Source organism: Xenopus tropicalis, chromosome 2 (assembly GCF_000004195.4).
Source record: "Xenopus tropicalis strain Nigerian chromosome 2, UCB_Xtro_10.0, whole genome shotgun sequence".
Classification (NCBI taxonomy): domain Eukaryota; kingdom Metazoa; phylum Chordata; class Amphibia; order Anura; family Pipidae; genus Xenopus; species Xenopus tropicalis.
Genome location: NC_030678.2, coordinates 89,180,730 through 89,194,785, shown reverse-complemented (window position 1 = coordinate 89,194,785; position 14,056 = coordinate 89,180,730). Strand labels below are relative to the sequence as shown.

Sequence of the window (14,056 nt, the reverse complement as noted above, 5' to 3'; positions counted from 1 at the left end):
GTAATGCCAGTCTTCGCTGGTAGAGCCATATAAATTCCGTATGTGCCAAGAGCTGTGTGATAAGAGAGGCATTCAGATGTTGCCCTTTGCCTTTTCAAAAATATCCCACGGGGGAAAGAGGAAACAATGGGGCGGACTATGGGAGGTGCAGGATATTGGGGGTGTGCTTGGCTTGGAGAAATATTTAACTTGTTTAGTGCCAGAATATTGAGCTGTGTACAGTAATACTTATCATAGATGGATGCAGATCTTCCTCGTTTTTTTAAGACACAAAATTTTACATACAGTAAATATCAACAGAAAATGACTTTTACATTTATAAGGTTATCAGATCATGTAAAACCTCATCTCTGAATTAGTGCGGCCCAGCAACTTGCGTTTATTTGTAATGTTTCTTGATTTTTCATGTGGTTGTAAAATTTTATTTACTGCTGTTAATCTGACCAAATATGTGGAATATATCCTATTTTTTAAAAAAAATGGACATAAACCTTTCATAAAAGTATTGCACCACCCAGAGTTTCTGAACTACAGGTGTGGGATCACTTATCCGGAAACCCGTTATCCAGAAAGTTCAGAATTATGGAAAGGCCATCTCCCATAGACTCCATTATAAGCCAATAATTCGAATTTTTAAAAATGATTTCCTTTTTCTCTGTAATAATAAAACAGTACCATATATCTGATCCCAACTAAGAGATAATTAATCCTTATTGGAGGCAGCAACAATAATCCTATTGGGTTTATTCAATATTTAAATGATTTTTAGCAGACTTATGCTGGCCATACACGCACCAATAATATCGTATGAAACCTCGTACCTCATTCAGTGCGTGTATGGCAACTCGGCAAGGCAACCGATATTGCAGGAGCTGCTGATATCGGTCGACTCGCCGATCGGGCAGGTTAGAAGATTTTGATCGGGTGCCATTGAAGGCGCCCGAGCAAAATTTATGTTCAGGGCTGAATCAGCAGAAAGAAGTAGAAATCCTATTGTTTCTACCTCCATATCTGATGATTCAGCCCTGAACGTCAGGGGAGGGTTGGAAAGATCGCCACATGTGTGGCCAGCTTTAAGTTATGGAGATCCAAATTACGGAAAGATCCCTTATCCAGAAAACCCCAGGTCCCGAGCATTCTGGATAACAGGTCCCATACCTGTACAACTTTTAACCCTTCCTACCTCCCCACACCGGTTGGACCAGCACCCATACCCCCTCCTTCAGCATGTACAATTTAAATGCGGGGGTCTCCTGCCCCTAGAGATTACTTGGTAGTGGGTGGGATCTCCTATTAGCCAGTATTTGTATACCATCTATATGTTTGATATATGAGCACTTCTTTGTTGGCTGTAGAATATGTTGGTGCTTTCTAAATACTTGTTAATAATAAAAATGATAATAGGGTAAGGCGGGCTGTGAGTATTAATCCACCATCATGCTGAAAACAAAGTAGAGGTTAACGTTATCTTTTCTGGCCTTTTTCATTCTTTTGCAGCACTTTCTTCAAAATACATGTAGAAATTGTTATTGAGTTGGCGGAGTTTCCTGTAGACTTACTTTGCATTAAAATGTAACAGCTCAACATTTTTTTAGATTGGTCATTTTAAACACACTTTAGGAAAAGTAGGATAAAATGTCTTTTGACTTATAAAGCTGGAGAACTCTTTTTGGTGAAAAAAATGGGTGAAATCGGGAAAAAATTTGGTGATTGTGAAACATTATTTATATTAAAGTTAAATCTGCCCAAAGTGTGTTCTTTTTTATAAATGTGTTCAAAAATCATGTGCTCACTTTGAATACCAGTGTACAAAAATGATCTTTCTGTGTGTGCATGGCTAAAGGAGGACAATAAGCTCATTCAACTGAACATATGCATAAATACTACCTGAACTGCCAAAAGAAGTTCTGGAATTTTTTCATGATTTAACGTAGTGAGGTTGCAGATTATATTTTCCCTGTGTCTGAGTGGGCTTCCTCTGGGTACTCTGGTTTCCTCCCACAAACATACTGGCAGGTTAATTGGCTCCTGATAAAATTGTAGGATACTAAGCAGATTTAACCTGATTTCGATTTATTTTTGGAAGTTTAGATAGTGTCTATAAACCTTTTATACATAACTCTAGCTGAATGCACATATGTTAATAAAGGGGGTATATTTTCCCCTTTAACTTATACAGAATTTCTACTATATAGTAAGGGAGCTACAATACAATAACAAATAACTGTCTAGCATATGGTGAGTCAAAAATTGCCCCATATTTACTGTACTAAAAAATTAATTCTGAACATAATATATCAAAAGATGATACCAACATCTGCCAGAAGAGTCCTGGCAAATGGATCCTGTAATGGGTGGGGCTATCTCCAGAATGGATAAGGAGAAAGAGGGGTATAATGTGGCATGGCTAAGGTTGTTAAGAGACCTATCTTAAAGGAGAACTAAACCCTAGAAATTAATATGGATACAAATGCCACATTTTATATCCAGAACTTACTGCACCAGCCTAAAGTTTCAGCATTCCTATTGTAGTAATAATCTTTACAGTTGCCACAGGAGCTCCCCATTATAGATTGGGTTAGAAGTGTCAGTGACACTCACATGCTCAATGTGCTCTGAGCAGCTGTTGAGAAGGTGAGCTTAGGGGAAGTAGCAAATTATAAAGCAGAAAATGAGGTTGGCTGGTTATATAAACTGATGCTTTAGAACTAATTATTAAATTCTGATACTAATTGCACTGGTCTTAGAGCTGCCATGTAATATGAACCTGAATAAATCACTAATCAGCCTTATATCCTGACATTTATATTCTGTGAATACAGTACATTGTCTCTAAACTCAGTAACTGACAGCAGCACAGAGCATGTGCAATAAATCAGCTGAAAGGAAGATGGGGAGCTACTGGGGGCATCTTTGGAGCCTAGTTTTTTAGTTCAGCTTTAATTTTACTTTAAAGCATCATAAAGTTTTATTTTACAGTGTGGGAAACAGCAGAACACAATCAAGCAAGAAACAGACAGACAGCTCCTGCAGCAGTGAATATTTGAATTGTGAATCTTTGCAACAATGAACTTGGCAAACAGTTTGTTACTACTTTATCTACTTTATTTTATCCTTAACCAGGATACTATATTTGGTACCAAACCCAGATGACCTGTTAAACTAGCTTAAGTGGTATAGCTTTGTATTTCCCCTTACAGTAAGATTGCTGTATAAATGTGCAGTATATATTACAATTGTTATTCTTTTATCTGTTGTACAGCTCCTCTTGGGCTCATCATATGCTCAAGATAATGTGATGCTGAGTTGCTGTCTATGGAATGCAGAAATATATACTATTATGAATGATGACAAGTACAGCTAAGCAATTTGATGATTCATTTCCTTAACCAAAAATATATTGAAAGAAAAACAAAGCTCTAAACTCTGGGTAAAACAAGGTCTACATGTATTAAAACAATGTTGAAAAATTGTATTACACTGTGGCACCAATCCATGTAAATTTTACTTGTTCGCCACTTTATGAAGTTAACACATCTTGCAAAGGATGATTTTAAATTTCTATAAAAGTTTTAGTGCCATGGGTAGTGCTATGTGTACTGGTTTTACAGGATGGGATTGGGCTGGTGGGCTACCTGGGAAAAACCCAGTGGGCCCTGCCGACCCAGTCACACTCCCTGCTCACTTTAAGTCAGGCGCCCCACCCCTGATCACGGCAGCTAGTAAAAGCAATGTGGCATGCGGGGTGGATGGGAGGGAGGTTTGTGACTGGGGTGTGGGGCCCCTGAGGTGTCATCCCCGGTCAGCCCAGGACACTGTAGTCATACAGTGTACTGACATAACAAAGACTGCACACCTTTGGCCAGACTATCATCATTTATAATGCTACTTGTGACCCAACACATATGTAAAGTTGGTACACGGGACTGTTTTCCTCTTCTCCCGGGACAAGTGTTGGCCTTTGCTGTGAACAGTAGTCATAGAATAAGCTAGTTACCACTATCTATCTCCCTATCTACCATAGCAAGGGACTGGTAGTCACCTGGTTTCTACTCAGTTGTGTCTGCATTTAATAAAATATTAATATTACAGATAATGACAATAGGGTTGCCACAATCAACTATTATTTTACTATTTTTTTTATCTTCTCCTAAGATGATGCATCACTTGTTTGCAAGAGTATCAATGTAAAAAATCTTTTCATCTGGATATCATATGAGCTACTGCTGATTCATTGGCCTAGAAACACAGAAAGGGTACTTACTAATCAAGGGTTCTTACTTACTAAGACAGCTATTTTTTATATGTACATTGTTTAAATCTCTTTTCACTTCTAAAAAACAGCTACATACTAGCCACAAAGTGGAAAGTAGCATCTGGTTTTCCACTTAAATTCCAAATAGTTAGTTACCTTCATTATGTGCTAGCCCGAAAGCCCAATTTATAATGGTGCAGCCATACTTTACTCTGATGGCAATCAGAAAAACGAAAAGAAACATTCGAAAAGAGATAAGCCTTTCCATCATTATTGTCAATTCATCTCTTGCAAAAAATTAAATCATATATCCTGCAGGCTTGGTTTTGGCATTGCCCTAGGCACTGAGCCTACAACCCTTGTTGACTGGGGCATGCCAAATACAAAGTGCGCTTGTGTCAGTTGTAGAATATAGGGGTACCCCCTTTCTTTTGGCTCCACTGCTGGATTTAGCCTCAAGCGGGGTTGGAACTATGGGTTGGCAGAAAAGGTACCTACCTAGGGTGCAACTGTTGGGAGGGGGACTTCTTCCTACCCCTAGTCCCTTGTCTTTTTCGCCTGGTGCCTTGCGCACTCCTCCTGACCTTAAGTGTCCAGCGATAGGCTATGGAGAATATTTTTTACGCTTTTTCTTCTGTACAGGCACAAAATTGGTACTTTTTAAGTTTATGCTCTTCACATGTTAACTGGGATGTGTGTGAACCCTCATTAAAGGTGGCCACAGTGCAGGGCCAAGCCAGCTGGGCACCCTAGGCAACCTGGTTGGCTTAGCCCAACCCCGATCATGTGTGCATGAGTGGGGTAACCCTCACCCACAGGGTGGCAGGGTTACCAGGGCTGCTGCAGTGGGGGGAAAGGGTCCGGAACAAGTGGTAGGTGAAACAAGACTTAAGGTAAGGTGAAACAATTTTCAGAAAGATCCCTTATCCAAAAAACCCCAGGTCCCAAGCATTCTAGAATCTAGATAATAGATTCTATACCTTTATGTACAGTATCTTTATTAGGGAATGGTGGGACTAGTGGGGGTTTTTGGTCTTATTTAAAAACAATTCACAGCAGGTCTTTGGTTTGTATCTTTGAAAGGGTATTGGTGCCAGAGTACAACTTATGTTTCAGGATTGCTGATGTGTCAGGGTTTCTTTAAGGGATTCATGTATATTTAATGATGTCATTTGTAATCTATTAAACCCATAAAACACTCAATTCCTGGTCATGATATTCTAAGAAGGCAAGTAGAAGGAACAAGGCTTATCAATGGGAAACGCAGAGCTGCTCATTTCCTTGTCTGCAGTTTTGCTATTCATCACGTTTTTCACGCATTCTGTGGTTGCATTGCTTCATGGTTACGTTCTTATTAAAGCTGGGAAAAAACAGAAAGTTCTTCACAGAATAATTTTGTAAATGTTGATTTAAAGCAATAGTTGAGGAAAGCAAAAACAAATAAATATGTAGCTCTAAAGGTGCCCATACACGTTAACATTCACTCGCTTGGCCAGCGGATGTTCACCCGATATCCCCACCTACGGGTGGGTGATATTGGGGGACGTGTAGGCTAATTCGATTAGTTTGGCCTTGTGGCCAAACGATCGAATTATATTGGCGGCAATGGGGCAGTCGTTTCGGAGACCACATCAACGAGGCGATGCTGTCCCCGATCCGACTAGATTTTCTAACTTGCCCGATCGAGATCTGGCCGATTTCAAGCCAGATATTGGTCGGGCAGGCCCCCGCCGGTAGTGCCCATACACAGCCCGATTAGCTGCCGAATCGGTCTAAGGGACCCTAACTACTGTTCATCAATGATTTACGGGCTCTTACACACAGGCATTTTCTTTGTGTGTTTCAGACACAGGTTTAAGTGCACATGTATGAGATCTTTTATCTAGAAATCTGCAATTATGCTGCAAAATAAGTCCATCTTCCATAGACTCCTTTTTAAGCAAATAATTTTAAATTTCAAAAAGTGATCCTTTTTTTAAAAGTTCAAAGTATACTTAATTTCACATGAGTATATTCTTCATTTCCCAGGATACCAAAGCCATGTGACATGTGCTAAGTGATATCACCCCCCTCCCAGCAGCCGATCAGCAGAACAATGGGAAGGGAGCAATATAGCAGCTCCCTGACACCTGTATTGCTAAAAGTGGTAGATATCACTCCGAGTCTGGCTTGGTTACCTTGGTTACCTGAAAGCAGTTCTAATGTGTAGCTGCTCTTTCTGAAAGCTCAGACTCAGGCACAATGCGCTGAGATGGCTGCCTACACACCAATATTACAGCTAAAGATTAATTTGTTAGTTGAATACATTTTTAAATGGCTATTTAAATTATTTGCTCTGTAAACAGTGTAATTTAGAAATGAAAAGTGCAAAGAATCATGACCAAATCCCTTTAAACTGTTTTTCAGAGCAAGGCTGAATTCTTAAAGCACTACTGCTTTATACAACTTTGTGATTAAATAATTTGCAGGTTCTAAGAAGTGCATCTGCTGATTTTCATATTCACTGAAAATTACAGAGAAGAGCACAAGTGACCCCTTCTGGATATATTTGATTACTGCAACAGTGCGATTGCTGACTTTGTAGTTCATACTACATTATATAGAGCTGCCTCGGGGAGTTCTGCAGAAAGTATTTGAAGAATGTGTACAGTGTAAATGAAGGAATGAGTTATTAGATTCTACAAACCAAACAACCACATAGTTGGAGCTGTAAACAGCATGGGGATAGAGATGTTCTGCCTGCACACTGTCTCTGCTATCAATTATAGTCTGCCTGTATTGTCTGTGCCGGGCTGGACGCCCTAGGCATCCTGGCTGGATTGACTGCCCTCCCCCCTACTCCGTGGATGCACACCGGGCACGCACTTATGAACGCAAACAGGGGGTTACTGGGCCGCTGGGGGGGGGGAAGGGCACGGAACTAAGGGTAAGTGAAGGGAGAGGCACCTGCCTGGCGCCCCCCCATTGTTGCGCCCTAGGCAGGTGCCCCTTCTGTCTACCCCTAGTGCTGGCCCTGTCTTACACAGTTTGTACTAGCAATAATGCAGCAAACTGAACACAGAGGAGCACAACTGCCCATGTAGCATTAGCTCTGGATGTGTCTGTTTTTTTTTTTTTAGAAGCAGCCACTCTGGTTGCTGCAATATCTCTATGAATAAAATGTTTGCCATAGACTTTAATAGTGATGTACAAAATGTTTTGCCAGGTATCGTTGAAAAAAATGCCAATGGGTGAAAAAAAAAGTTGGACAGTATAAGATTCCCTTTCACTTCAATGTCTTTGTGACTTTTTACTATTTTGCTAATTTTTTTTGCAAAGCAAAATGGGACAGATTCACTCATCACTAGACTTCAGTAAACTAGCAACTGCCATCTAGTGGGTGCCTTCCTGGCTATATTAAATCAGTTTTATTTTTAATAATAACTTGAACAATGAATTTCTTAAACATGGACATACCAGTAGTAATGAGCGAAATATTTAGCCAGGCATGGATTTGCAGTGATTTTTTTGGTGAAACTGGCACAAAAATTTGCCACACAAGGCAATTTTTGACGCGCATCATTTTCAGTGTTTTGCAAATTTTTTGTTCATCACTACATACCAGCTGTTTTCTCAATAACGAGAAAAAGTTTTAGGGCTCTGGCAGGTGGGTGACACTGCTCCCAGATCAAGTAGGGGGTGTTGGTCTCCATAACATAGTGAGCACATTGCAAATGCTACAGTAAAAGGGCTTAATTTGCTGGTAAAAAAATGAAATTTGTCCCTTCCTCACTTTCAATATTTGTGCTGCACTTCATTAATGGGCAGTCAAAAACCAATTATAATGGTAATCAATCATAAATGACAATGAGCGTGAATTTCTACACTCCTGTCCCGAATGCTTTTACTACAACAGAAAGCAATGAAACACCGGACAACATAAAACTGTAAATAATTTAATAGTGCTCATATTTTATTTCTTTTATCAATACATGCTGAATTTGTGTTTAGACATTTATCAGCTTAGAGTGCAAAAACAACATTCCTTCTCCCCCTTCCCCCCCCCCCCCCAAATCACAGATTCATCCACATTTATAGAGACTCAACACACGAACTTGGATCTATGGATCTGTGCCTAACAACACTGAAATCAAAGTTAGTGCACAATAGCAGCAGCAAGGGATCATATAGAACACAGATTATACTTTTTTCTAACAGTATTTATAGTATAGTTATAGTTTAATAATTATAATTTATAGTATAGTATAACTTAGACCAACATGAACAGGTCAAGCCTAGTGGAGGCAGTGTTCTTTCTTGACACAATTTCATATTTGAAAGGGAACTATCAAACTATTTTATTAAACATACTGCTGCTTGGAAGAGGTCTGGTGATTACTTTTGATAGCATCCAAATTGGGGACTATACCTGGTGCTCCAGAAACCACAACAGAAATAGCACTTTGGGACCAACAGTCACACTGACACTTGGGTTTCAAAAGACCATTCGCTTGCTGTTCTATCTGGATAGTTGACCAATTCTGCCCCCCAGGGATTTTGTTATAAGCTGGCAGATCAATGTCTTGGTTGCTAGGAGGGGGATTGATGTATTCCTGTGGTGGTAGTCTGTTTCCTAACCCATGCAAGGGAACCCCTGTTTGAGGACAAGTTGCTCCTTCCTTTACACTATGGTGGAAACACTTACAGCTTAAGTGAATAAGCTCCATCAAATTTAACATTAGAGAAATGAGAGAAACGACCAGCATAAATATGATAAATATTGTTTTTTCCATAGGCCTTGAGACAAAACACTCAACTTGGTGTTTGCATGGGATCCGTTCACATACATATATTGGAGACATCACAAAGCCATATAAGTACCACTGGCCGAGAAGGAACCCAGCTTCAAAAAGGCTTTTGAAGATTACGCTGGTGGTGTAGGTACACATTAAGGGCCCTTGAATCCTTATCTTCTTAGAAGTAAAAGAACGTACTTCTGTCTGTCCTTCGCTTGCCTCATTCTCCTTCTGTCTTTCCTTCTCCTCCTTCTTAGACAGGTAAACCATATGACCCAAGTAGATCAAGGTAGGTGTGCTAACAAAGAGAAATTGGAGCACCCAGTAGCGAACATGTGAAATAGGAAAGGCCTGATCATAACAGACATTGGTACAGCCAGGCTGCTGAGTGTTACAGATGAAATCTGACTGCTCGTCAGTCCAAACTGACTCACCAGCAACACTCAGAATAAATATTCTGAAGATAAAAAGTACAGTCAGCCAGACTTTCCCAATAAGTGTGGAATGTTCTTGAACATCATCCAATAAGAGCTTTAACAACTCCCATCCTGCCATGTTTCACAGCATCTGCCAACGGGGAAAAAAAAAAAGACACATTTAGCAGAATTAAATGGCAAGTATAAAAAAGGCAATATAGGTACTGTATAGTTTGTGAGAGAAAAGTATAAGGGTATTTTCAATTATTCATCTGTCTTTGAAGTCCTGATTTTTGTTCTGTCACAGGGATTAGATTATTCACTTGCCAAAATTCAGAAGAAACACTTCCCATTGACATTTATGGCATTTTGATAGGGCTGAGCTCTCTCTCTCTCTCTCGCATAAAATCTGCCAACTTGGCAACTTATTTACCTGTGTATGGGGTTCTTGGGACTGCCTGCCCAACAAATATTTAGATGAAAATCAGGTAGATATTTATTGGGCAGGTTTGAAAATCTCACTGTGTGAGGACTGCATTGGACAGATCCCAGTAATCCCACAATGAGATCTGATCATTGACCCTTGATCCAACAACCAGATCTGCCTTATTTGGCCCAGCCTGCTGGTCTCCTAGATCTCTATAGAACTTGAAAAAAACATTACACATGGAAAACAGTCAACCAATGAGAATTATAATTATTATTATCTATAATTATAGATGCAAGAGAACTCATCACTAAAAATGCTGATTAAGACATAATTAATCCTTATTGGAGGCAAAACAATCCTATTGGGTTTAAGGTTTAATGTTTTTTTTTAGTGGGTGTGGATATCCAAATTATAGAAAGACTCCTTATCCGAAATACCCAGGTCGCCAGCATTCTGGATAACAGGTTCTATACTTATATTACTCTGGAATTAGACATGGGGAAAAGGACAATTTTGTTCCCATTGCTAGGAAAACAGTGCTTAAAGGGTTCTTACACACAGGCATTTGTTATGTGCAAGAAAATGCAGTATGTTACAAAAAAAGCAATGAAACATAATTCCAGAAACCACAACAGAAATAGCACTTTGGGACCAACAGTCACACTGACACTTGGGTTTCAAAAGACCATTAGCTTGCTGTTCTATCTGGATAGTTGACCAGATAGTTGAGGGGGAGTGGTCTAGCCATTCTTGACTGACATCTAAAGTTCAAACCCCACCTGCCCATCTTTCCTATCTGCTAGAAAACATGGAAAACACTTTGAAGAAGGTCTAAAAATTCAACCCAATTCACTCTTACTATCAAGTGAGCTGGCAGGCGATGCAGGAGTTGTAGTTGAACAATAACTTTAGGGCCATCCGCTTGCACATTCCCGTAAAACTACAATTTGCCTATTGTGTAACTTATAAATGTTGTAGGAACAACAACTTGCGCTACTGTTTGTGCAATAACATTCTATGCACTCTTGATATGTATGCAAGCTAATCAATAACAGAATATATAGCCATTTCTTAAGAATACAGGACTGGCTATAGCAGAGTAAGTGCTACAGACTGACCAGGTGGGCTATATTAAACTCAGCTAGCCAATCAAGAAGCCTGAAAGCCTGGCTAGTCAGTCAACAGGAGAGCTCTGAGAGACAGAGAGGTGTCTGTAAATCCAACATACAGGAGTCTATGTGCCTGCACACACACACAGTTGCCTGTGCAGAGGTCTGTAATATTGCTGTAAGTTGTGTGTTACTGTCATTGGTATGGAAGAAGTCTCTTTTATACACTCTTACACCTGTATCTGTATAGTGCGATTTGTATCTGCATGTGTAAATTGCAGGAGGGTGACTGGCAGTGGATCTAAGCCTGCTGATGAGCAGCACAAAACCCAAATGCAGAAGAGCCTGAAGTGCTGTATATATGTGGATATCAAGGATATAAACAATAAGCAGCTTTACAGTTATATGTACAAATGCAGCTTCATCAGCGCCCAGCCCGGCTCCATTCTTTTACTTTCTCTTATGCTGTTGAGGGGTGTGGCCTTGTGACACGCCACAGCAAATCAGCTTTCACTCTGCTCTGTCTCTTAGATATTTCCGCTTCACTGACGCAGACTGAGGGGCTCAAAGATTCTGGAGGGTGGGGGATGGGAGGCTGCTTCAATAGTTAGCCATAATAACTTTATAATAGTGCAAAATGTTTAAAAGCTATAAATTGTCAAAATGTTTGTCTAGACTTTATTTTTTCAATATTATAAACATTTTTCATGATTGTTCCCCTTTAATTTAAGACTACAACCCTGATGTTGCTGAACTACAGCTTCCAGCAAGCCTTAACCTTGATGTTATATGTTAGTATCTTCTGGGATTTGCAGTTTAGCACCAACAACTGAGCATGGTTAAACATACAGCCTCTTTGTGTTCCAGTTGACTAAAATTTGAAGCCTGCCATTTCTGGGGGATGCTTCAAATAAAGTTAGAGCAGAGTTACATTTATTCTGTGTTTTTACTGTCCATTATTTCTTACCTGATATTTCCCAATAGAAAAAAGGCTGTAGAGAAATTACAGTTTGCCAAAACTTTTCAAGAAATTGATTTTTTTTTCTTTCTGTATAAAAAAGCCACACAGCCTACTTTAAATAAGGAGTATGATTTATTGGTCCACAGCACTAGACAGGCTCCCATAAACAGCTCTGAAACAAGATATTCTTCTATTTGGGCCAGGGACCTTTTGCTCTCTAGCTTCAGCCCAGACTAGGGCATATAATATTATATGCCCTTGTCTCCACTAATATATATATATATGAGAAATTTTTCTGGCCAAAACCTCAACAAACATATATCACAGACTAGTTAAACATACTTTAAATGTAAAATGGCAGTCATACATTTCTGAGCCACAGAGCAAATAAATCAACAGCTCTTACCTAAGTCTAGCCGCACCGATACCCTCTTCCACTAAATGTTCAGCAACTGCATCAGATCCTAATGAGCAAAGCCCACTCACCTGTTCCAGTCCCATCTATTAACCTTTGCTCAGCAATGAACTCTAAAACTTTGGAAAGAGCATGTAAATGGTTTAAAGGGAAAGTTCAACAAGAAATACAATTTGAAATTTTTGTTGGTGAAAGTGTAGAAAACAAAGAAAAATAATGAACACACAAACACATCAAAGACCATATACATAGTTTTGTAGCTTAAGTTACTTCAGTCTAAAGTAAGGATATGACTCAGTAGTTGGGATATCCCCATGCTAAAAGAACAATCCCAATTCACTCAGATGCTGATGACATTAGATTCTATGGAGCCTTGCAGATTTTATCTAAATTAAATGTAATTAGCATGAATAGTTTACATATGTAGGATAAGGAAGCAAGGCAATTTAATTTACTAGAGGCAAAATGTACTTGCCAACAGCTCTTTACAATATACCTGTATACCGTATTAAATGCAATACTGATTTTTATGCATTTTTTTTAAATGCAAGAGCATTTTTAAGTTCAGGGTCTATCTCTCAATTATTAAATATATTGATATGTATGTTGAGTGCATCAAAATGCAGGATGTGAAAAACACACTGGGCCCCAACTGTGTTAAAACATAGATCTGAATGCTGATGGGTACAACCAGGCAAATTATAATAAAATGAACCAACTTCTGTGATCAGTTGAGCGAAGACACACAAAACACTCCTTTAGGCTGATGCCACACGTGGCGTTTTTACGCTGCGTATTTTCTAATTCTCTCGGCGGCTGAAAAACGCCTGATATCATCATCCATAGAAATAGCTTGAAAAGACGCGCAGCAAACCACACAAAGCGGAAATACGCTAGAAAACGCCTAAGCACGGATTTTTCAAGCGTTGGCTGAAATACGCCAGTACTTGCAAAGCAAGCTATTCCTATGGATACGCAAAGGCAGCTGCCAGACCTAGCGGAAATACGCGGCGTTTTTTGCTATTTCGCACTATTAGCACCATGGCAACGGGATTTGCTTACGTCACCAGTTCTAGGCTGAAAAACGCCATGTGTGGCTTGTGTGGCGTTTTTAGGCTGAGAAAAAACGCAGCGTAAAAACGCCACGTGTGGCATCAGCCTAATGGTAAGTACCATTTATTTGAGAGCTCATTTATGCTGTTGTTGTTTTTTTACAAGATTTGTTTATACTTTATAATGTTAATCAGAATTGTGTGCTTAAAAACATTTAAGTAATATATTCCATTTTCTGCATTCTGCACTTGTGTTTAGCTCCCCCTTCTACACAATGTTTGCAATTCGGCAGATCCTTTGCCTCTATAATAACTAACTGAATAAAGGAGAAGCAGACCCTGTGGAGGCCAGGCCCAGTGACATACAATTTGTGTGCCATTCCAGTACTTAACAGGGTGTCTTTCTTTAAAAGATTTGGCTGTGAGACTGATGCCACTGAACACTTACTGAAACAGGTGACCAGTAAATACTTTATTCTGACTGGTTACTATAGGTGGTTAGAGCTATAGCAAAGTTTGCATCTTGTTTGACATAACCTCATTAATTCTGACTGGTTACTATAGGTGATTAGAGCTATAGCAAAATTTGCATCTTGTATGACATAACCACCTTTCTCATGGGCATTTGTATAAAAGAGACAAT

The 14,056-nt window shown here is 39.5% G+C and overlaps 1 protein-coding gene across 1 annotated transcript; it reads right to left on the bottom strand.

The window, feature by feature from the left end:
- Positions 1–8,176: 8,176 nt before the first annotated feature.
- cx38 (connexin 38) lies at positions 8,177–12,376 on the bottom strand (the record flags this gene model as incomplete). The annotated part of the gene is given in 3 exon segments (NM_001130245.1): positions 8,177–9,024; positions 9,027–9,597; positions 12,353–12,376. Coding segments are annotated over 2 exon segments (648 nt in total). The 5' UTR covers positions 9,586–9,597; positions 12,353–12,376.
- Between the last annotated feature and the right edge of the window lie 1,680 nt (positions 12,377–14,056).